General features: G+C 40.3%; 1 protein-coding gene across 3 annotated transcripts in view; it reads left to right on the forward strand.

The window, feature by feature from the left end:
- Positions 1–276: 276 nt before the first annotated feature.
- Positions 277–22500, forward strand: part of LOC127579976 (platelet-derived growth factor subunit A-like) — a 66756-nt gene continuing 44532 nt past the window's right edge. For 2 of the 3 annotated variants that reach the window (XM_052033085.1, XM_052033087.1), the window contains exon 1: positions 6977–7162. In XM_052033085.1, coding sequence (XP_051889045.1) covers positions 7070–7162 — 93 coding nt within the window. In that variant the 5' untranslated portion in view covers positions 6977–7069. Of the gene's footprint in view, positions 294–4996; positions 5168–6976; positions 7163–22500 lie in introns of those variants that run through there. The other variant, XM_052033086.1, reaches the window with a different exon arrangement.

Raw genomic sequence — 22500 nt, forward strand, 5'->3', positions numbered from 1 at the left:
TATTTCTGTCCAATAATCTAATGAATAATCTCATCAAAGTAAGAACTCTACTGTATTTTTTTGTTGCTGAACATTTAGAACATTTAAACAAAGTCAGTTTCACAATCTGTACTCTCCCAAGTCTTGCAGCAATGTGTTCTGCACTATTTGAATTTCTATTAATTGTTGTATTTAAAATAAGTATCCTGCTACAGATCTCTGTTCAGTTGTGTCATTCAGTATTTCATTCATACATGTTTACAATTTAATTACTTTATTTTTTTTGATTTAGGCATGAAGAAAGGAAGATATGGGTATGAAGTTTTTTTCTGCCAAAATATTTTTTGTATCTTTTCAGTGACAATCCCAGTTCCTTTTGTTTCCATGCCTGGAATAAACTTTTGGCTAAGTCATACACTTCCAGCTGTCCACCCTTTGGTATCTGATTGCCGTGAATCTTCTGCTGACTTTCCCTCACATTTCATCGAAGGGACTCAGACCACTGCCTGACCTGCTGAGTGTTTCTGGCATTTTCTGTTTTTATTCTCAGATTTCAAGAATCAGTTGTTATTTGATTTTTATTTTCCAATTCTAAATCCAAACCTTTCCAAACAAGTCTTCACCCCAGTACTAGGCTGAAATGGTCTTACTCAATGTCTCAATGGGCACACTGTGCCTTCTCATTATTCTGGAAGTCTATGACATGCTGACCACTGCTTTCTCATCCAAGACATTACCCCATTGTCCAGTTCAATGGAACTACTCTTGCTTAGTCAGTTCCCTTATATCCAAAAATAACCAGTGCATTTCCAGCAATATTTTCCCTTTTAATCACTCCACAGTTATCTCTGGAAACCCAAGTGTTTCCTCATCCTTTTCTATTTGCTGCTCTTTGGATAACACCATTAGAAAGAATTGGCATTCAAGTTACACTGATGACAAACACATCTCCTTCACCACCACCTCAATCCCTCCAGTCTCTTTGCACTATCAGACCACATCCCTGGATGAGCTGCAGTTTGCTCCACTTAAAGATCAGGAGCATACAAGCATAAGATAGAAAACACCACAACATGGGATCCTTGCTACTAATTTTATTCTTCTCATGCCAAACGTCTAAAATTGATCAAACTATTTTGTAACCCTTGCACCTTGCTAGATCTCAAGCTAAGTATTCAACTCCTCATACATGTGGGAGTGGTGTACAGTTATCCTTGGAGGAAGCAAGATGGATTTTTGATAATTGTGTCATGTCTATTTATACTGAACCTAAGACCAGAGGGTTGAGCTGGGTCTTTCCTTTTTATATCGTTTGAAGCCAGTTACCTCTTCCAAACCATGGGAGAAGGTGCAAAATGTTACGTATATTGCTTTACATGATGGTTGACTTATGCATCTGAACAAAATGATTGTTGTTGGTTTGTAATGTGATTGCCAGGGAACCAAAAGCAGATAGTGAGAAATGAAAATTCCTTAAGCAAATTCATGGAACTTCAAAATGTGTCCAAGAGTGTTTTTTCCAGTTGTCAGATCTACCAGTAGAGTTTATAATTAGTTAATCATATCTCACATGAAAAAGAACAATATTTACTTAATGAGATAATGGTAATATTGGATTTCATTACTTTTTTCAAGCAAGGGAATTTCAGAATTTCATTGTATTAGAAGTTTTGCCTTTTTGAGTGTTGACCAGGGACAGTTATGTCTCTGAACAGAGACAGGAGCAATGATCCAGAGACATGAACTTGAATCTCGCCACAGCATCTTGGGATTTTAAATTAATTTAATTAAATAATCCAGAATAAAAAGATGGTATCAGAAAAGATGACCATGAAGTAATCAGATTGTCATAAAAAAAACAGCTTGTTCACAAAGTTTCTTCAGGGAAGAACATCTGCTTTCCTTATCTGGTCTGCTCTTTATGTGACTCCAGCCCACAACAATGTGGTTTAGCTTTTAACAGCCTCTTAAACAGGCTAGCAGACCATTGAATACATTAAAGCAATGGGAAACCTAACAGCACTGTGGGAATACCTTAAGGAAGGTTCCTGTCACCTTCACCAACAGCAATGCTACTTTCTCAAGAGTAATTGCTGAAGGCCACAAAATCCTGGCTTGTTGACGAAGTCCACATTCTGTGATTATATCAGATAAAAACCCTTGCAACAGTTACAATAGGTTACCACTTCATAATTAAGGAAACATTATTTGTTGGAAGGAAAATAATAATTTCCTTTTCTGTTCATGTAACAGAGATTAATGTCCGTGTTTAATAATATGAATTTGTTATGTTTCACTGTGTTGAGAATGTTCTTGTTTATAGGTTAGCACCACATATTAACAGTTAATGAGAGTATGGGAACTTGAGCAGACAAACAATTTTCGACACTGTGGCCAGGTTCCTTCTCTCATTCTCTGTCATCCTATTCAAAGGAGGAGAGGGATTACCACTAATTGGTTTCTAGGTACAAACATTTCCAACATTTGCCACTTGGCAGAAGATGAGGTTTATGTGGATTCTCATCACAACCAGAGTGACTTCTTTCAGGAGAACAACAGAAGGACATGTTCCCTCTTTGTATTGCCATCCCTTATTGCCCCTTCCTAATTGCCTTTGAACTGAGTTCCAGGCAGGGAGAGCAGAAGTATTACTGCACATATTTAATAATTAATTAGAAAAGGATGCAATAGCAAAGCACTGGTGGACAGCTAACATAATTACTCTATTTAAGATATAATTACTGTATTTAATTATGGAACATATAAGGGGAATTGTAGACCTGTCAGCTTAATATTTGTGGTAGGAAATAACAGAATCCCTACCAAAAGTGAGAATTGAAGAACATCTTGAGATAAAAAGCATAATAATGAGTTATCAGTGTAGATTTCAAAAGGGAACTATGATTGCTCAAACGCATTGAATTTTTTGAAAAGATAACTGTGGTTATAGACAGTGGAAATGTAGTTGATGTAGTTTATCTGGACTGTTAAAAGCCTTTGTAGTTACCATGATAGTCAGATAATATGAAGTGCTGGATGGATAGCTAGCTGGCTAGAAAAGACTGGGACTAAGAAGAAGGGCAGTAGCGTTCCACAAGGATCAGTAATTAGACCATTGCTCTTCATGACTTACATTAATGATTTAGACCTTGGAATCTAAAACACAGTTTCTAAATTTGTGGATGATACCAGACTGGGGGAGTAGTCAGTGCTGAGCAGGACTGCAAAGAAAATTCTAGTACACTAAAAAGCTTGCTGAATAGGCCAATAATTGTTAAATAAAGCTAACCCAGACAGATGCAAGGTAATACATTATGATAGGAAGAACAGGAAGATCAGTCATGACTTGGATGGGGCAAGTATAGGTATCTTAGAAGAACAATGGATCCTTGGTGTACAGGTACACCAATTAATAAAAGTTGCACTACTGCTCAGTAAGGCTCTATAAAATATTTCTAGAGGAATAGAAATGAAAGTAAAGAAGGTTATGGCTCTTCAAGTGAAAATGATGAGGATTTCTGCTACTATTAAGCTTTTCTGCTGTGTGCAAATAGAAAATGCTGGAGATACTCAACAGGTCAGACAGCATTGTGGAGAGAGAAATAGTTAACATTTCAGCTCCATAACTCAACATCAGATGCTACCAGATCTTCTGAATATCTCCCGCATTTTCTGTTTTTATTTCAGATTTTCAACATCTGTAATTTTTTTGTTCTCCAGTCTTAGTTCATCCAATCTGTTCTCACAGCTAATATTTTCCAGTCCTGAACATCCTTAGAAGTCCATTCATAAGGGACTTCTGTCACAATATTAAAGCTCATTTGAACTTGACATAACTTGTGTTATAATGTTAGGGTTTGTTGAATGTGTGTGTATTGAAGACCAACAATGTCACTACAATGATATAAATGAACCTTTAAACAAAGCACAGTGTGGCACACAAGCAAGACAACCTGAGAACTTTCTTTAAATAAATCTGGCTTTCCTTGAATGAGCTCTGTTCGCTACTTCAGTCAGTACTTAAGCCTCCTTGTATAATAAGAATTCAGGGTATATTCTGTAGCAATGTCCTGAAAGTGCATAAAACTATGTTGCAGCAAAATAGACACAAATTTATTTAAACTCAAACCCACTCATTCTGAAAATTGATTTCAGATTTTTCAGATTTTAAGTGGAGCTTTTGTCAACTTACAAAAAAGGGATCCTTGTAAATCACACAGAGATTTTGTAGTTTATTTGGAATGTTTTGGTAAATTTAAATGCCACTTGCTTTTATACTAATGTTATAATTACCTATGACTTTGGAAGAGATTATTTAAAATCTCCAAGATATTTTTGCAAAAGCCGCATGTAGGCCAGAAAATGTGGTGTTCAATGATGTATGTGACGCAATACTTTAGGTGTTTTAATTTTGTTTTTTTATGGATTATCATCAATTTACTCCCATCTTAAGTTTAAAAAGATTTCTGTTGAAAGCTGTATCAAACAGCACTTTTGATAATTGGAAATATTTTTTAGGAAACTTTACCCTATATAATCAATGTGAATGCACCTGATCAAGTGAAGATGTTCTGGATTTGCACCATTGCCTTTATTAAAATCAAAGACATTAATACATTGCAGCACTGCTTCCAACATGCTTAGCCATGATTAAAGTTTTGGCAAAACTCTGCAGGTTCATTAGTTCATAACCAGCAGTGTTAAAAATGAGCTAGTTTGGATCTAGTTGGGAAGCTTCCTTTTAACTTTCTTGTCATTAAATGGCCTATTACACTTATTTATGGTGGCTAACATATAATCTGATACCTCACATTGAACTATTTATGATGTTTGCTTTAATAAGTGAGACAATGTGGAGGAGATAACTTCCCCTCTAGAACCTGGGAATGTCATGGACGAACTCCAATCGGCTATCATGGACTTGAGTTGTCTATCATTTGTGCAAAGTTGCTAAAAACTCAAGGAGATAGAAAAGTCACAAAGATCAGGTACAAAGCTCACTTTTTTTTGATTGCAGGTATGTGAAAAATTTCTTGGCACGGTCTGGCGAGAGGGACCACCAACGACCTTCTCATATTTAGGCAAACACTCATGACAAGGATGACTTGCTATCACTCCCGTTTTGTGGTCAGTTGGAACCGCAGATTCTTCCACTGATGGGGCAGGAACCGGCTGATGGAATGGGCAGGTGGGTACTTTGTCAGGTGGTCTGTTCCTTCTGCCATTTATGCAGTGCTTCTGTGTGTTCCAATACATGGCCTCAGTTTTCTCACCATCGTCCTGATTGGTCCCTCTCTCCTTTGAAGAGTCATGGGCCAGAGATTCCCAGGAGTCAGTGGGGATGTACCTTTTTTTTCATATCCTTGAACATATCCTTGAATCATTTCCTCTGTTCGCCTGGTAATGTATTCCCAGTATGATTAGTAGGCTAATGTAAATTGCCTCTAGTGCAGGATGGTAGAATCTGGTGGGAGCTGATGAGAAGGCGGTGATGAACGCATCTGGACGTTGTCTTCATTAGCCGGAGCATTGACTATGGAGGTCACAGTGCAATTTTATAAAACTTTGTTTTGGCCACAGCTGGAGTTCTGGTTGCCACACTGTAGGAAGGACATGAATACAATGGAGATGATGCAGAAGAGATTCACCAGGATGTTGCCTGGGATGGAACATTTCAGATGTGTGAAGAGACTGGGTTTGTTTTCCTTGGGGTGGAGAAGGCTGAGGGGAGGACCAGATAGAGGTGTACAAACTAATGAGCAGCATGACAGAGTAGATTGTAGGAAATCTTTCCCCATAGCAGAGGTGTCTAAAATAAAAGGGCATAGGTTTAGAGTAAGGGATAAGAAGTTTCGAGGTGATCTGAGGAATAAATTTTTTACCCAGAGGGTGGTTGGAATCTGGAACTCACTGCCTGAATGTGTAGTGGAGGCAGGCACTCTCACAAGTACTGGACAAGCATTAGAATAGTCAAAGCAAAGAAGGCTACAGACAAAGTGCTGGTAAATGGCATTAATATAGATTGATACTTGAAGGTTAGCATGGACTTGGTGGGCCGAAGGGCCTGCTTCTGTGCTGTATGACTCCATAACTCATTGTATGTGTGTCTGTCACTATTTTTTTTTATAAACTTTAATCTTGAGCTGAGAGAGTAAAACCACTTGGCAGAGGGTATGACTGTTATCACTTGCCACTCATTACCAGAATCAATTACTGCCTGCAACCTCTCTCACTGACTTCAAGCTGCTGCAGGTCCCTTGCTCACCATCCCAATTACAAAATAGGGATTAGGGACAGGAAATTGTGGCATCCCATTTGCTGCAGGATATCCCCCAATCACGCTGCACACCAAGCAGAAAAGCCACTGATATATCCATGCTTGGAATCAACTGAGCACCACAGAAGCCTTGAAGCCAGCACCAACTCCTTGAGCACCTGGTACACAAGGCCATGTAAACTTTGCTCAAACACTCTGCAGAAATCAATCAAAACAAACCTTCCCTTCCCTTCCTTGTGACTAATGGGGTTGAGTGAGGGATCCCTAGTGCTTCTAAGTGCTTGATTCACCTGGGCAATGTGACATTAGCAGCATTCCTGAGCTCCAGAGTGGTTCCACTGGTGTAAAATCAGCATTGGACATTGGCTGCCATCATGCTCTGCACATTTTCAGTATATGACAGAGTCACATGTTCGCGCCATTCCCCCATATGATTATGTGAGTCACATTGGAAGCCAAATTGGAGGCAAATTGCCAAATAACGGATGCTACACAATCACATTTTTCAGCTTCTGACTCTTCATTAAGTTCTATCTTCTTTAAGAAGTAAGTAAAATGATTCCTTTTTAAAGAAAATGACTACCATGGGAGCACAGTTTTATATGTTGAATAGTGCCCTTTAGCAGTCTAAGAGTTAAAAGTGGAAGTATTCACTAATGAATTCCATTGGCTTTTTGTGGGCGTAGGTTTAGTGCGGAAGAAGTATGTGAGGATCTCATTTACAAACATTGCTGGGCAGCTCAGAAAAAAGGGGACTAAATACCTGTAATTATCTAGACTATAATTCAGTTCAACACCACATAGTTGCAGTAAATGGATCTTTTGCAGAAAACAACAGAAAGCAACATGAAATCCCAGCTCCTTGTTTTCCTATCTCTCTTCTGTTTCTGGACTGCCATCTCTGAGGTAATAAATATTGCTTTTAGACCTAACAGCATGTAATGTCTTGGAATCTTTGCTTGCATGTCTGAGCACCTACTCTTTTTGGATTTCTGATCTGTACTGCTAACTGTTGCACAATTTTTAAGTGTAGTTGTATGTATAGTTGTGATATAAGAAAACTACTTGCAATTTCCCAAGCTGTGCAAGTTGTAGTCAGTCCAGTTGTACACAAATTTTGTTATATATAATTTTCTAGTGTTTCTGCACATATTGCACAAAACAGTGGCAGTATATTTTGTTGGTGTCTGTGATGCACACTGCTCAATGTCCAAATTGTTTATGTTAAATAATCGATGAGTAGTAACAAACTGCAGACTTTTATGTGTTACTGAGTTGGTTTATGGTCAGCATTTGGGCGAATCATGAAACTCTGTTTACATATACTATCCCAAAGGGAAAATATGAGTGTCCACTTCTATTTCTGTTTCCATTTGTAAAATGAGATTTGACGTTAAAGTGTAATTTGCTACATGGGTGAGCAAGCATTTAGTAGAGAACAGCCATGAGTGAGAATACAAAATGCCTGGAGTATTGCATACAATTTTTGTCTTCCTACCTAAAGTAAATCCTTGCTCTTGAGGGAGTGCAGCAAAGGTTCACAAGTTGATTCCTGGAAAGGTGGGTCTGGCATATAAGGAACAAGTAGGTAAGCTGGTTCTCTATTCTCTAGAGTTTAGAACAGTGAGATTTCATTTCATTGAGACATGAAAAATACTTCAAGGGCTGGACAGGATGGATGGTGGGGAGACATAAGAGACTGCAGATGCTGGAATCTTGAGCAACAGACAATCTGTTGGAGAAACTCAGCGGTCAAGTAGCATCTGTGGGAGGAAAGGGATTGTCAACATTTTGGGGAAGTGTTAATTAGAAAAAATAATTCAATATCAGGAGCAAAAAGTGAAATATAAAGAGGGAAAGAAAGAATAGATTTTCAGCTTTTTTAAAAAAACAAACCTCCAATGCATATTTAAGTCTGAATGAATAGGATCCCACAATTCTTCAAGTTACTTTTCAGTGCCAGGGAGTTGTCTTGCCATATTTGTGACATCATATCATTAGAAGTACTCCTTAGACTAGGATTATTAAACTCCTTTTTTCATTAGTTTAACAAAGGCATATCAGATAAATACATATTCCTACTATTCCACATTCTTCAAGGGCTGAATTCTCGGCAAGATACTGTTATCATCCAGTTTATGATGGAGCAGGGCATCTTTGACAACTGGCTTCCTAAATTCGATGTTTACTCATGATGATTAGTTAATGAAAGTTCCGGGTCACTTTACCATTATTTGTACTGCAAAATCTGGCTCAGTAAATTTATTGTACAATTAAATCCCAAAAGGAGCCGTTTAAGTAGGCAATTTATTCCAGAGGGTCATGGGAAGCAGAGTTTGGCCTGTGAGTACGATGCCAAGGTCTTCAGTGTTTATTATGAACTGTATACTCTCAATTTGCCACCATTCCTGTTAACTGATAATTCAGCATCTTAACACAAAGTTCCCACTTGACTATTATTTGTTAAGCTGAAATGATTAGTTAATTGTTATTTTCATGTAAAACCTTCATTAGTTGTGCACTTTTCATAGAACAGGCCAGAAATTCACAGGGGTTAAAACAGCATTTTAAGAATATTTAAACAATGTTGCCATTTGGTCTGCAGTTTTTTGGCCCCTTCCCAAGCACATAGTTTAGGAAGAACTGTTTAATAGAGAAAAAGGAAAGAAGACATGAGACTAAATCTTATAAACCTTAGCACATAGAGGCATTAACTACTAATATACAAAGGGGGAGAGGGAATCTACCACCAATTGGCAAGCTGCCCAAGCTTGCCAGTGGCCTGCCCTTGGAGCTGGCACAAGTTTCCATCAGGACTCCACGTTCCAGTTGTTTAGAGAAGCCAGGAATAGTACTGGACCCCTCTGAGCGTGTGTGGCAGGCTCCGCCTCCTGGGTTGCCTTGACAGCCGGTGAAGCCCTGGTGTTCACTAGCCATTAAAGCTAACCTTCGAAAACACTCAGGCACTATTAAAAATAATGATCAAAAAACCTAAAATTATTATAAACTTAAAAAAAATTAAAACACCAAAAACCACTGTTAAAAGCAATTTAAATCAGTGGGATTTAGACAAATAATAAGTTAAAATAAAGGCAGAAGGTGCAGGAAAGTAGTATAGCAGAAGCCATGGAATTCCACTGCTGCCACATGTTAAAACTTTTGCCTGGCTGAAGTCATCTTTACTTTGAACTATGCCCTTTAACTTTATTCCTTTTCTCCAAATCAGAGGTGTAACTATGGGAACTGGCATGGGCCCATGCTATGCTAAATTGATGAAGTTATTGGTGTCGCTTTTTGTATTCGTACAGAACGCAAAAATGTTATTACTTTTGCTGCCCCTTTCCACCCTGTTCTCACCTTCAGGTGTCAGGGTGGGAAAAATAATGCTCCATGCTCCATCTCTGGCTTTTCCCCTTCCCTTTCCTGATCTCTTTTCTCCATTTCAGGGGAGAAACTTACAATCGATATCCTTTACAAGCCCACAGACTACCACAACTACCTCGATTACACCTCCTTGCAACCTGCTCCCAGTAAGGACTCCTTTCCGTTCTCCCAGTTTCTCCATCTCCGTTGTATCCATCCTGATGATGAGATTTTCCCCACCAGTGCCAACAAGATGTCTTCTTTTTTTTTCCTTAATCAGGGCTTTCTCTCTGCCATAGTTGGCATGGCTTTCAACTATGTATTTCCCTCACTTCTGCCATCAACCCCTCTCCTCCCAACCAGAACAAGAATTGGGTTTCCCTTATCCTCATCTTCCACCCCACCAACCTTCTCATTCCTCTGCAATTTCCACTGTCTTCAATGAGATTCCACCACCAGATACATCTTTCCCCTTTCAGCATTGTAACTTCCTGGTTTGTTCCTTAATGTCCATCAACCACTCCCCTTCTTACGGCACTTTCCTGTGTAATTGCAAAAGATGCAACAACTACCCTTTTACCACTTGCCTTCTTATTCTCCAGGGACCCAAGCACTCCTTCCAGTTGAAGCAGCGATTCACTTGTACTCCTTCCAATCCATGTGCTGCACCTGGCACTCACGATGTGGTTTATTCTACACGTTGGAGCCAAATGCAGATTAGGTGACTATTTTGCATGGCACCCTTATTCTGTCCACGTTCAACTTCCAGTTGCCTGTCACTTTAATTCTCCATTCCATTCTCAGTTTGACCTCCTACGCTCTTCCAACAAAGTCTAACCTAACCTCAAAGAACAATACCTCATCTAGGCATGTTGCAGCTCATAGGATTTAATCATGAATTCAGCAATTTCAGATAACCAACTTTTCCTTTCTGAGTCAGAACTGGCTAATTTTGATTTAAGGTCATCATTGTAACTCAGGTTTTCTCTCTCCACAGATGCTGCCTGATCTGCTGGATATTTCCAGCATTCTCTTTTGTTTCAGGTTTCCAGCAGCTGTCATGTTATACCTCTCACAGTTCCAACATGTCCTTTTGTTCTTTATTCTTTAACTATCCGCATTCATCTATGAACTGCATGGCTCAGAAAGCATTGTGTCACCTGGACAACCTTGGTCTCAACCTTATCATAGAAAATCCCTTTGTTCCCTCCAATCTCCCCCTCTCTCCAACCTAAAACATTTCACCGGTTCTGATGAAGTGTTATGGATCTAAAACTAACTAATTTCATTCTTCACTGATGCTGCCTGTCCTGCTAAGTATTTGCTGCACTTTTTGTTTTTATTTCAAATTCCTGCAAATTTTTGATTTCTAAATAAAACCCTAACATGCACGTACCATTATCTCCATAACCCCACAGCTGTTTCTTCCTAGTGAAATTAATGGACCAGCTGGATCCACACCAGGTTAACTGGTACAGGTGCACTTAGCAGATTTCCTTGCCGAAATGCCGAGAAATCTGAGGAAATCCGCAGTTCTCTCATTGCACTCTGTGATGTGACCTGATATCTGCTCTTAACCAGGGCAGAAAGCTGGCCTTCAGTCTGTGTTTGATAGTCCTGAACTTTTGCCCAGTTAAGTGAGTCCTGAGCAGACCTGTTGGCTTTTAAGCAGGAGATTGAGGCCAATGTCTGATTATTTGCCTCGGCAATTTTTCCACTTATTCAAGTTACGCGGTGTCTGGAAAAATCAAATGCAGTGTGTAAAAAGAAATACTACAAGGAGAATAAAAATGTTGTCTTACTGTTGACAATGTGAATGTGCTGAACAGCAATAAAATGACTGGAAATCTTTTGGACATTTTTTGAAGCATATTAAACTGAGGTACCTTAAAGATGGTGATAATTATCCAATTTAGTTGCATTTTTTTATTAGTACAAGGATATTGTTGTTATTGTTAAAGCACTGCAAGGTTTTTGCTGAAAAAAAATGTCAAAGATCTAAGTTTCAACCCAAGTGAGCCATCTCTGGATGGTGTTCTCTGGATAAAGTTAGGTTATTCCTATGGTCATATCAAACATCACATTACCATAGAATGAAAATCTTTTAAAATGTACTGGGCACTGTCATGTAAAATTATGCTACAGAGGAATATTGTTAAACAGATGGAATTGTTCCATAATTAATCATGAAATTGCTGATACTGATAGTAATTACCATCTCAAAGTTTCTTCTCTATCCGATTAACCAGAGGTCAATGTCTTGATTTTACCACAAACCCATAAAAAAATTATTCAAAAAAATGAACAGTCCTATTTCAGGACCTTTCTCCACCTGGTCCACTGCCTAAGCTGTGTGCTCACTGATGGTTAACTTGTGAAATGAAAAGTACATTAATACACAATGTACATGAGACGGTTTGCATCTCCAACGACTGTAAGAGTCTGAAGATACTTCATAAGGATATATAAGCCACACGTATACAGTTTCCTATAAAAATGTATATTAGTTACAATTTCCTATTTTCTTTACTTTTCTCTTCTTCAGGGTTTGTAAGAATCCTATTTCTTAATTTTCCTTAAAAAAGATATCTATGTGGGAAATCTTCTAATCAACTGGGAAAGTAAGCCAAGGAATGGCAGATGGAATTTAACTTGGACAAGTGTGAAGTGATGTAGTTTGGGAAGTTATATCAGGGCAGGACATACATAATGAATGACAGGACCCCAGAGAGTGTTGTAGAACAGAGAGACTTAGGGTGTTTGGTACTTAGTTTCCTGAAAGTGGCGATACAGATAGACAAGATGGTGAAGAAGGCGTTTACCAGGCTTGCCTTCATTGGACGATGCATTGAGTATAAGAGTTGGGACGTCATGTTACAACTGTGCAAGATGTTGGTGAAGCCGCACCGGGAATATTGTGTGCAGTTCTGGTTGCCATACTATAGGAAGGATGTGATTAAGCTAGAGAGGGTGCAGAAAAGATCCACAAGCATGTTGCTGGGACTGAAGGAGTTACAAGGGGAGACTGGATAGGCTGGGACTGTTTTCCCTGGGCTGAAGGAGGCTGAGGAGTGACATTATAGTGCTTTATAAAATCATAAGTGGCAGAGATCAGATGGATTTTCACAGGTAGGGGAGTCTAAAGCTAGAGGGCATAGATTTAAGGTGAGAGGGGAAATATTTAGAGGGCATCGGAGGGGTTGGGTATATAGAATGAACTGCCACAGGGAGTGGTAGAGGCGGGTACAATTACAACACTCAAAAGACATTTGGACTGGTACATCGATAGGAAAGGTTTAGAGGGAGATGAGCCAAATGCAGGCAAATGGGACTCGCTCAGGAAGACACCTTGGTCAGCATGGACGATTTGAGCCAGAGGACATGTGTCCATGCTGTATAATTCTGTGAATCCATGACTCTATGGAATGTCTACGTTGTGCTGCCTGTTCTTCCATTGTTATCTGGGTATTACAAACGTGAGGCAAAGAATTAGTTTGAAAAGTACTCTGGAGGTTTGAAGCAGTCTTTGATGACAATGACTCTGATGGCATGTTTTCTGGTATTTGTTTCATCACCTTTATTTAAGATCCAAGTAGATTCAGTCCTGTTTAACCTGCAGTGCTAATCCTGCATCCTGCATCTAATGTTCTTGTTGCTTAGGAGCTTCACAATACATGGTACATGAAGCTAAACATACACCCACACAGGACCTCTGTATGCGTGTCAACAAATGATGGAATTCACACAAGGATCCCTCTGGCTATTCTGCAAACAATATAGTCTGAATGCTGATGATGTGGATTACTTTTAAGATTTCTTGGATAATAGATGTGAAATTACTGTGGCTAATATGCAAAAGTATGTTCTTGGTTTGCCTGTAGTCCCAGTGTAAATGAATCTACCTATTTCTCTCTTCCTTCTATGCACTTTTCCTCTTCATTTAATTTTCTTTCATATAAACTTCAGATATAATGTTAGTTACTTTTCTGTGACATTGCAACAGTGTCACAATCGTATATACTTGTTCAGATGAGGTGGAATTTCTTGGGCTGACTAATGGCAAGTAACAGTCGTAGCAAACAAGTGTCAGGCAATGATTAGTCTAACCATCCCTTCTTGACGTGAGTGGATTGCCTGCAGCATTAACATCCGGCTGGGTGGGATGGGGGAGGGAGAATGTAGGGTTGCACTGATCATGGTTGACCAGAAATCTAACTACCTCACTGGTTCAGCTACATAAATACCATGGCAATAGGAGTGGGTCAAAGGCTGGGTATTCTGCAGTGAGACCACTGACCCAAAGCCTTTCCACCATGAGCAAGCCACAAGTCAGAAAGCAGATGGAATACTTTCCCTTACCCAGACAAGTGCAGCTCCCACAGTTATTAAGTTGATCAACATCCAGAACAAAGCTTTTCTCCTCACTGGCGCCCCCTACACCATCTTAAACAGTGACTCCCTTGACTACCAACACAGCATTCCAGCAGGACGTGCCATCTGCAAAACACACTGCAGCAAATGACCAAGTCTTCTTCCACAGCACCTCCCAAACCAATGACCTCTACCACCAGCTCGAAGGACAGAACAGCCACATTATGGGAACATCATCACCTCTCTGGACCTTCCAAAACTCACATCATACTGACTTCAAAATAATTGGCTATTGCATCATCACTGCTGAGAGAAAATTCTGGAAATTCCATTCAGGAGTACAGGCCTGCAATAATTCAAGAAAGTGGTGTCTCCTTAAGGAAAATTGGGGATTGGTTATAAATCCTAGCCATGCTGATGATGTCCACATTCCATGAATCAATTAAAAAAATCAGCTGGTACCACATAAGTAAACAAATTTAAACAACCAATCCAGATGATATGAAGTATTAAAAGAAGATGACCAAGAAATTCAAGGTCATTTTCGGCACAACCTGAATGAAATTTGATTTTTCCTAGTGGAAATCATGATAACAATCATTTCACTCTGAAAACCTGACAGGTAATCTCCAGGAACGAGTCATGCTTGTGCAGGTGATGCAATTCCAGCTTGGAACATGCCCTAATGATGTGCAACATAGTTTCCCAGCTTCCCTGGGTCAAGTTCAATCCAGTATGTCCAATGTTGACCACTTGGAAACCAACCTGTTTGCTCTGAAGGCTCAGGAACCAAAGGGGGTCTGACACCCTGACTTCCATCTTCTTCACGCTGTTCCACAGCACTCTGGAGATTGATTGTTCAGTCTAAACCCTAATCCCAATCACTATTGAGGACTCTTTTCACTTCTGCTACTGTTATAGAACTTGGCATCTACTTGCAATGGATGCTTGAATGGGTCTACCTCCTGATTTTACTTGAAGACTTAGAACCAGACCACAGGCATCAAAGGAGTTGCATGAGAATCCCTTGAGAGGAGGTATGGAAGGACACACATCTGAAGACCTTATTTGGGGTCACAATGAGCCACATTCCCTTCTCAATCTCTCTAAGGAGCAATGTCTATTGGAGGCTATGCTTTACCAAAACAATTGTTGCTCAGAGCTCTCGCCAATACCTGGGCTGCTCTGATATCCAAGGTCAATTGTTATTCTCAACTTCCTAGCCTCAAGATCATTCAAGGCAGCTGTGGCTGATCCACAGAAAGAGAAACTGTCAATTGTTTGGGTCTTTGAAGGGTTGCAGACCTGATACATTGACTGCTTCTCTTTCCACAGATGTTGCCTGACCTGCTGAGTTTTTTCAGCATTTTCTATAGTTGTTTCAGATTTCCAGCCTCTGCACTTGTTTTTATTTTTATTTGTGGCTGATCTATGCCATACCTCATTGTTTGCTATTCATTATAGAAAGAGGGAAGTCATTAATACTCCACACGAGGAGAGATGACTTTCTCTACTTCACTGGGAGGTAGAGTGGGATGGGAGTTGCCAGCATTGCCAAGGGTCTGGCCTTTATAGACCGCACTCAAGTGGTGCTTCAGACCCAATGTAGAACCTGCAGCTGTCAACAAATCACAACGTATTCCACTCACTCAATGTTCAGGTTGGGGTTGACCATCATAGAAAATTCTTCACCGTCATTACAAGATATCTGATAAGCTCTCATGGCTCCTTCAGTTGAAGACCATCACAGCTGCCTAACATTTTTCACAGTTCATGTAGCCCTTGTGGGTGGATATTGAGGGTGAGGGCTGTCCCCTGCCCTCTGACTCCTCCATCCTGTGCCATCACCAGCCTTGAATCTGGGCACTGCTTTAATAAAAGCCATGTCAGCATAAGGAGCTTGGTGGAGATCTCTAATGGTCTCCTAAAGATGAGACTTCACTCTCTGCACCACTCCAGGCCCTTCAGTACTACAGAAAGGATCTCCTAATGCATAATCAATGGCTCACCACACAACCTAGCCAATAGACAAGCAGAGTGCTTGCCTGAGGGCAAAGAAGACAAGGCAGGAGCACCATGAGGATACAGTCAAAGGGTAAGATGAGAAGGGTGAGGAGAGAGAAGGAGAGGAGAGGAAGAGGAAGATCCTGGCTACTATCAGACACCAGGTGACAGTGGAAGAGTCCAATGGCAGGTAGTACGGGAGAGACAAGTCATTTGATTATACTGTCAAAGAATGACTAACAGACGAATTTTCTTCATGTGCAAAGTTCCATTGGGTCCAGCCCACTCATTGACATGTGTGCTTACAACTGTATCAATGTTATTGATAGGAGGCTTGGGACACATTGCAAGATTCTTTGCTATTCTTCCATTCCCCATCAATGGGCCACACTGAGTGGAGCAATTATCTTCAACTTATAGAAGTGCTCAAAAGTTGAGTATGGGTTTTACTTTCTCAAAGTGTCACCTCTGCCAACAATATTGAAATCTGGGTCACAAATTCAGAGATAAACTCACACATTACCACAATACGATGCCTGTCTCACATTTTAGACTGTATTCAAACTAGTCAGTCCACACATCAGCTGCTTTTAACATCATTACCCTGCAAACAGTACCCGTCCCTGGAGGGCAAGCAGCTCCTTCCATTAACCAGCGTTTCAAATGCCAAATAGATGGAATAATTAGGGCATTGAAGTTAACTTACAAAACAGATATGTTGCCATGGTCACTTCCACAAGTTGCAGCTGATGTAATGGCAGTCTCAAATCTCTGAGGTATAATGGGCAAAAACTGCTCGCATAAATTGAAGATTATTTAAATTCAGTTGCCTCATGGGCTCATTTAATGCAATAATTTAGGTGCCAAGAGTAAACTAAATATTGGCCTTTCTTTTCACATTTAGATTTACTTGCACCTGGGAGGCAGTCAGAGAGGTAGCCACACCATAACAACAGTGAGGGGCTCGGCAAACATTTGTCTGAATGTGATTATTCAAGGGTTTCATCATTATTAAGGGCCAGTCAATACTAACAGCTGAGTGTCTTAACTTTGGACAGAATTGAGAGTGAAGCTACTGTGGTACGTCTTGCATCATTTATGTTTGGATCTTTAGACCAATCTCTTGTCAATGGTAGGAGATGCTGTCCACTGGTGATGTCTGTGTGGAGTTTGCATGTTCTCCTTGTGACCATGTTGGTTTTCAATAACTTCTCTGGGTTCCTCTCACATACCATTGGTTGGTTGGTTAATTGGCTGCTGTAAGTTGATCCTGGTGGTGGAATCTGCAGTAGAGGGTGGGGGATGGAGTTGCTAGGTTACAGAGAAAATTAATGTGGAATGGGATTGGTCTGTGAGCTGTCTTAGTCTGTAGCCCAAAATGGCCTCCTTCTAAGTTGTAAGGAAACATGGAATACAGAAAAGTGAAACATTAGGGTATTGTTTCTCTCTCTACTCATGCAGAGTTATAACTTCAAACAAGTCTTGGTTCTGTGGTAACAATGCATGACTCAGCTTTTACATTCATACATTGCTTTATAACTGTTTTAGCCATGCACAACTAGACCTGACAGGAGTTCTGTAACCATCAGAGACAAGAGGCCAAGGTCATGGATGATGCACAAGGACTTGCATTTCCTATGAGGGACGTCAATCTTCAAAATCCTCATGTAATGGGAGGAACTATTGTGATACCGCACCCATGGGCAGTATGTAGACACTTGCCACCATGCTGCCCTCATGGCCGAGTCACACTTTGTTATGATAAAAACAAATCATAGAGTCATAGAGACATACAGCATGGAAACAGGCCATTCGGCCCATCATGCCCATGCTGACCAGTGAGCACCCATGTGTATTAATCCCATCTTCTAGCCCTTGGCCCATCACCTTCAATGACCAGGCAATTCAAGTGCTCCTCTAGATAATTCTAAAATGCTGTCAGCTACTCTGCTTCCACCACTCTCTCGGGCAGTATATTCCAGGGAGAACAGACCCAGCCTCTTTGGTCTCTCCTCGTAACTGAAATGCTCCATCCCAGGCAACATCCTGGTGAATGTCCTTTGCACCCTCTCCAATGCTGTCACATCCTTCCTATAGTATGGTGACCAGAACTGCACACAATACTCCAGCTGAGGTCTGACCAAGGTTTTATAAAGTTGGAGTATAACCTCCTTACTTCTATATTTAATGTCCCAATGAAGGCCAATATCCTATATGCCTCTTTAACCATGTTATCTACCTGCACTGCCACCTTCAGGGATCTTTGGACATACACCAAGGTCTCTCTGCTTCTTGATGCTCCCTAGGACTTTAGTATTCACGGTGTATGCCCAAGTCTCATTAGTTCTCCCAAAAAGCATCACCTCACATTTATTGGATTAAACTCCATTTGCCATTTCTCAGTTCATTTCACCAAAACATTGATATCACCCTGTAGCCTAAGACCACCCTCCACACTGTCAATAACTCTACCAACCTTCATGTCATCTATGAACGTACATCCACATGCAAATCATTCACATATATCACAAATAGCAAGTGTCCCAGCACTGATCCCCATGGAACACCACTAGTCACCAGCATCCAATCAGAAAAACAACCCTCTACCATCGCCCTCTGTCTCCATTCAGCGAGTCAATTTTGGATCCATTTTACCAACTTTCACGGGCCCTAAACTTTTGAACTACTCTCCCGTATGGGAGCTTGTCAAAGGCCTGAATGAAGTCCATGCAAACCACATCTACTGCACTGCCCTCATCAATACACCTGGTTACTGTTCCACAAAATTCATTCAGATTGGTTAATGAATAGACATCTCAATCCATATAGTGAAGGTTGGATCAGTTGCTTTATATTACAATAACCCTGGCTGCACATCCCTTTTGAGATTTCTACTCATCAAGGCAGTCATCATTTTTAGAGTGAGAATCAGAATTAATAGTACAGATCAAAGACCTTTCATTGAAGTTTCTCATTCCCTAGATGTTGATCTAACTCTGCTTCCTGCTTCGTGAGTCTGGAAATATAATGATACAGAAAATCTCTTTTGGACACTTGAGGAATTCCCTGCTTCCACTCAACCTAAATTCCTCTGCGATATTCAAGTTTATGTGAGAATAATTGAAGTTAACTCATTATAACTACCCAATTGTTGCACCTTCCTGTAATTTGTTCACATTTTGCTTCTGTCTTCTTCCCATATTTGATAGCTTTTCATAAGCAGCCAGTGGCTTAGTAGCTATTCTATTGTTCCTTAACGAGTATACAGTATATGAGTTTATAAGTGAAATGTGCTAAGAAATGAGTAGCAAACAGCAAAGCCTGTGGGGTGACTTGTCATTTGAGTTCAAGCCACAGATGCATGATTTCATGTGAAGTCACTCTGACATCCCAGCATTTGTTAAATAATTTATCATTTTAATTCCAGTGCAGCCCTTTATACAGATTTGATTAAATATGGCCTTTAAAAATAGTTTTAATTTTAGATTGCTGGGATTGTGGTTTGGCTCAGTTGCTTATGTAGAAAAGAGCTGTGCAAATATGACTGTAACTTTCCAATTTATTTGCAATAGTGTTTTTTTGTTTGCCTAACTTCTTATTGTTCTTGTGTTGCACTGTGTGGTGTCCGACTGTTCTTTTGCAAATATTTCTTTGCTGCTTACTGACCCTGAATCCAGGAACATTCACAGCCACACTCTGTCAGAAGTGCCAAGTATATGATCCATCTGAGATTCCTCATAATTATGCCTCCATCATGGAAGCCAGTTCAATTCACTTCATATGTTATCAAGAAATGGCTAAGGGCACTGGATACAGCAAAGGCTACGAGACCAGGCAACATCCTAGCTGTAGTACTGGAGACCCATGCTCCAGTACAGCTGAGCCTCCAGCCAGGCTGATCCAGCACTGTTACCACCCCAGCATTTCCCTGATAATGTGGAAAATTGCTCAGGTATTCACAAAAAGCAGGACAAATCCAATCTGGCTGACTACAGCTCTATCAGTCTATGCTCAATCATCAAGAAATTCATGGAAGGTCTCATTGACAGGTCTATCAGGCTACACATCCTCACCAATAATCTGCTCGCTGGTGTCCAGATTGGGTTGTGCCAGGATCAGTCTGCTCCAAATCTCATAACAGACTTGGTCCAAATATGGAACAAAGAGCTGCATCCCAGAGGTGAGGTGAGAGTGACTGCTCTCGACATCAAGGCAACATTTAACCAAGTGTGGTATCAAGGAGCCCTGGTAAAACCAAAGTTTATGGGCAACCATACTTCAATGGTTGCACCTTGCACAAAGGAAGATAGTTGTGCTTGTTAGAGGTCAATCCTCCCAGCCCCAAAACATGAATGCAGGAATTTCTCAGAGAAGCGCCCCAGGCTGAAACATCTTCAGCTGTTTCTTCAGTGATCTTTCCATGATAAGGTCAGAAGTGGGGATGTATGCTGAAGATTATTGAATGTTTAATTCCATGTGCAAATCCTCAGCATATAAACCAGTCCATGCCTGCATGCAGCAAGACCTGGACAAGATTTGGGCATGGGCTGATGTGATAAATAAGATTTGTGCCACAAAATTGCCAGACAAGGACCCACTCCAACAAGAAAGAGTCCAGTCATCTACCCTTGACATTCAATGGCATTACTACCATCATTGACTCCCTCACCATCAACATCCTGGGGGTTAGCAGTGGCCAGAGACTCAACTGGGTCAGCTGCATGAATACTGGGACTTTTAAGAACAGATCAGAGGCTGGGTATCCTGCAGAAAGTCAATCACTTTCTGATGCCCAAGAGAGATTTTCCACCATCTACAAGGCACAAATTAGGAGTGCGATGGAATATTCTTCACTTGCCGTGGATGAATGTCGCTCCAACAATTCTCAAGATGCTCAGCACTGTCCAGGACAATGCTGCCTGTTGAGATTTCTTTGCTATACCGATAGTGGAGCAGCTGGGGATGGGAGGAGTGATTGGAATATGAAGAAAAAGAGACTGAATGAAGGAGTTTAGCTGCTGCTGTCCTGACCAACTTGTGATTTTTTAAAAAGTCTGATGAGTGCTACTTCCTGTGACCACTTCCCAGCTTTGACTCATTTTACCACATTTATATTTTAATTGAAAGTGACATGTTACAATGGTCAATGCAATCAGGTTTCCTGCTAAAAATTGCAAGCTATTCAGTCTTAATATTTAAAGCAGGAGTAGTGTTAAGATTGATTGAACATGATGCACATGGTCTGTGAAAGGACAGGGTTCAATGGGCTCCCTGTCCTGCGCACTCTTACATTCCCAAGTTGTTTTTGGTATTGATGACTGTATCCATTCATGATTGCCAATGTCTCCTCTTCTTTTCATATGAGGGACCTGTAGTTCATTTTGGGACTGGAAAAAAGCATCACACTCAGAAATTACAGGCACTATAGTTCCTGTGCTATCAGTTTATCTACCTTAATATTAGTGTACCTGGATCCCTTAACCTGCTCATAGCTAAATTCAGTACAGCACAAACCCCACAATCTACCTCGTCATGGTCTTGCACCTTAATTGTCTGCCTGCACTGCACTTTCTCTGTTACTGTAACTCTTTATTCTGCATTCTGTTATTGATTTCCCTGGTACTACCTCAATGCACTGATATGATGAAATGATCTGTATAGATGGCATGCAAACCAAGGTTTTTCATTGTACCTCAGTACATGTGACAATAATAAACCAATTTACCAATTTATCAATTTACCAATTCGGTAAATTGCAGAGGGTTGTAGACTCAGCCAGGTCCATTGCAAACACAACCCTCCCCACCATCGTGGAGATCTTCAAGAGACGGTGCCTCAAGAAGGCAGCATCCATCACTAAGGACCCTCACTGTCCGGGACATGCCCTCTTCACGTTACTACCATCAGGGTGGAGGTACAGGAGCCTGAAGACCCACACTCAATGATTCAGAAACAGCTTCTTCCACTATCATATTTCTGAACGGTTCATGATCCCATGAACACTACCTTATTATTCCTTCTTTTTATACTATATATTTATTTTTGTAATTTATAATAATTTTATGTCTTTGCACTGTACTGCTGCCGCAAACCAACAAACTTCACATCATATAAGTCAGTGATAATAAATCTGATTCTGATTCTGTGTGGTATTAAATTGCCTATGTTGTGAACATAGCATTCCTTGTTTCTGTAGATATTATACTTGACACTAATAATATCTGTTTGCAGCCCTCCTGAATGCCATTTCAATCTTTTAGTCTTGGATCACTTGGAGTTATGCTCTTTAATCTGGTGTTTGGGTGAAAACGCAGCCATTAGAAGTGCCCTGACTGCCAACTTAGTAAAATATGCACCATTCACACATTCTGAGCCTTTATCTATGTTGATTTGCCAGTTTGAAATTTGATTACATCTCTCCCAGCAATGACATACCGCCTAGTAAACTTCTGTTGGTAAGTTTAGTGAAGCATGTATCATGTACTTAGTTGTACAAGTAGTTTATA

The sequence above is a fragment of the Pristis pectinata genome, chromosome 18 (genome assembly GCF_009764475.1).
Source record: "Pristis pectinata isolate sPriPec2 chromosome 18, sPriPec2.1.pri, whole genome shotgun sequence".
NCBI lineage: Eukaryota > Metazoa > Chordata > Chondrichthyes > Rhinopristiformes > Pristidae > Pristis > Pristis pectinata.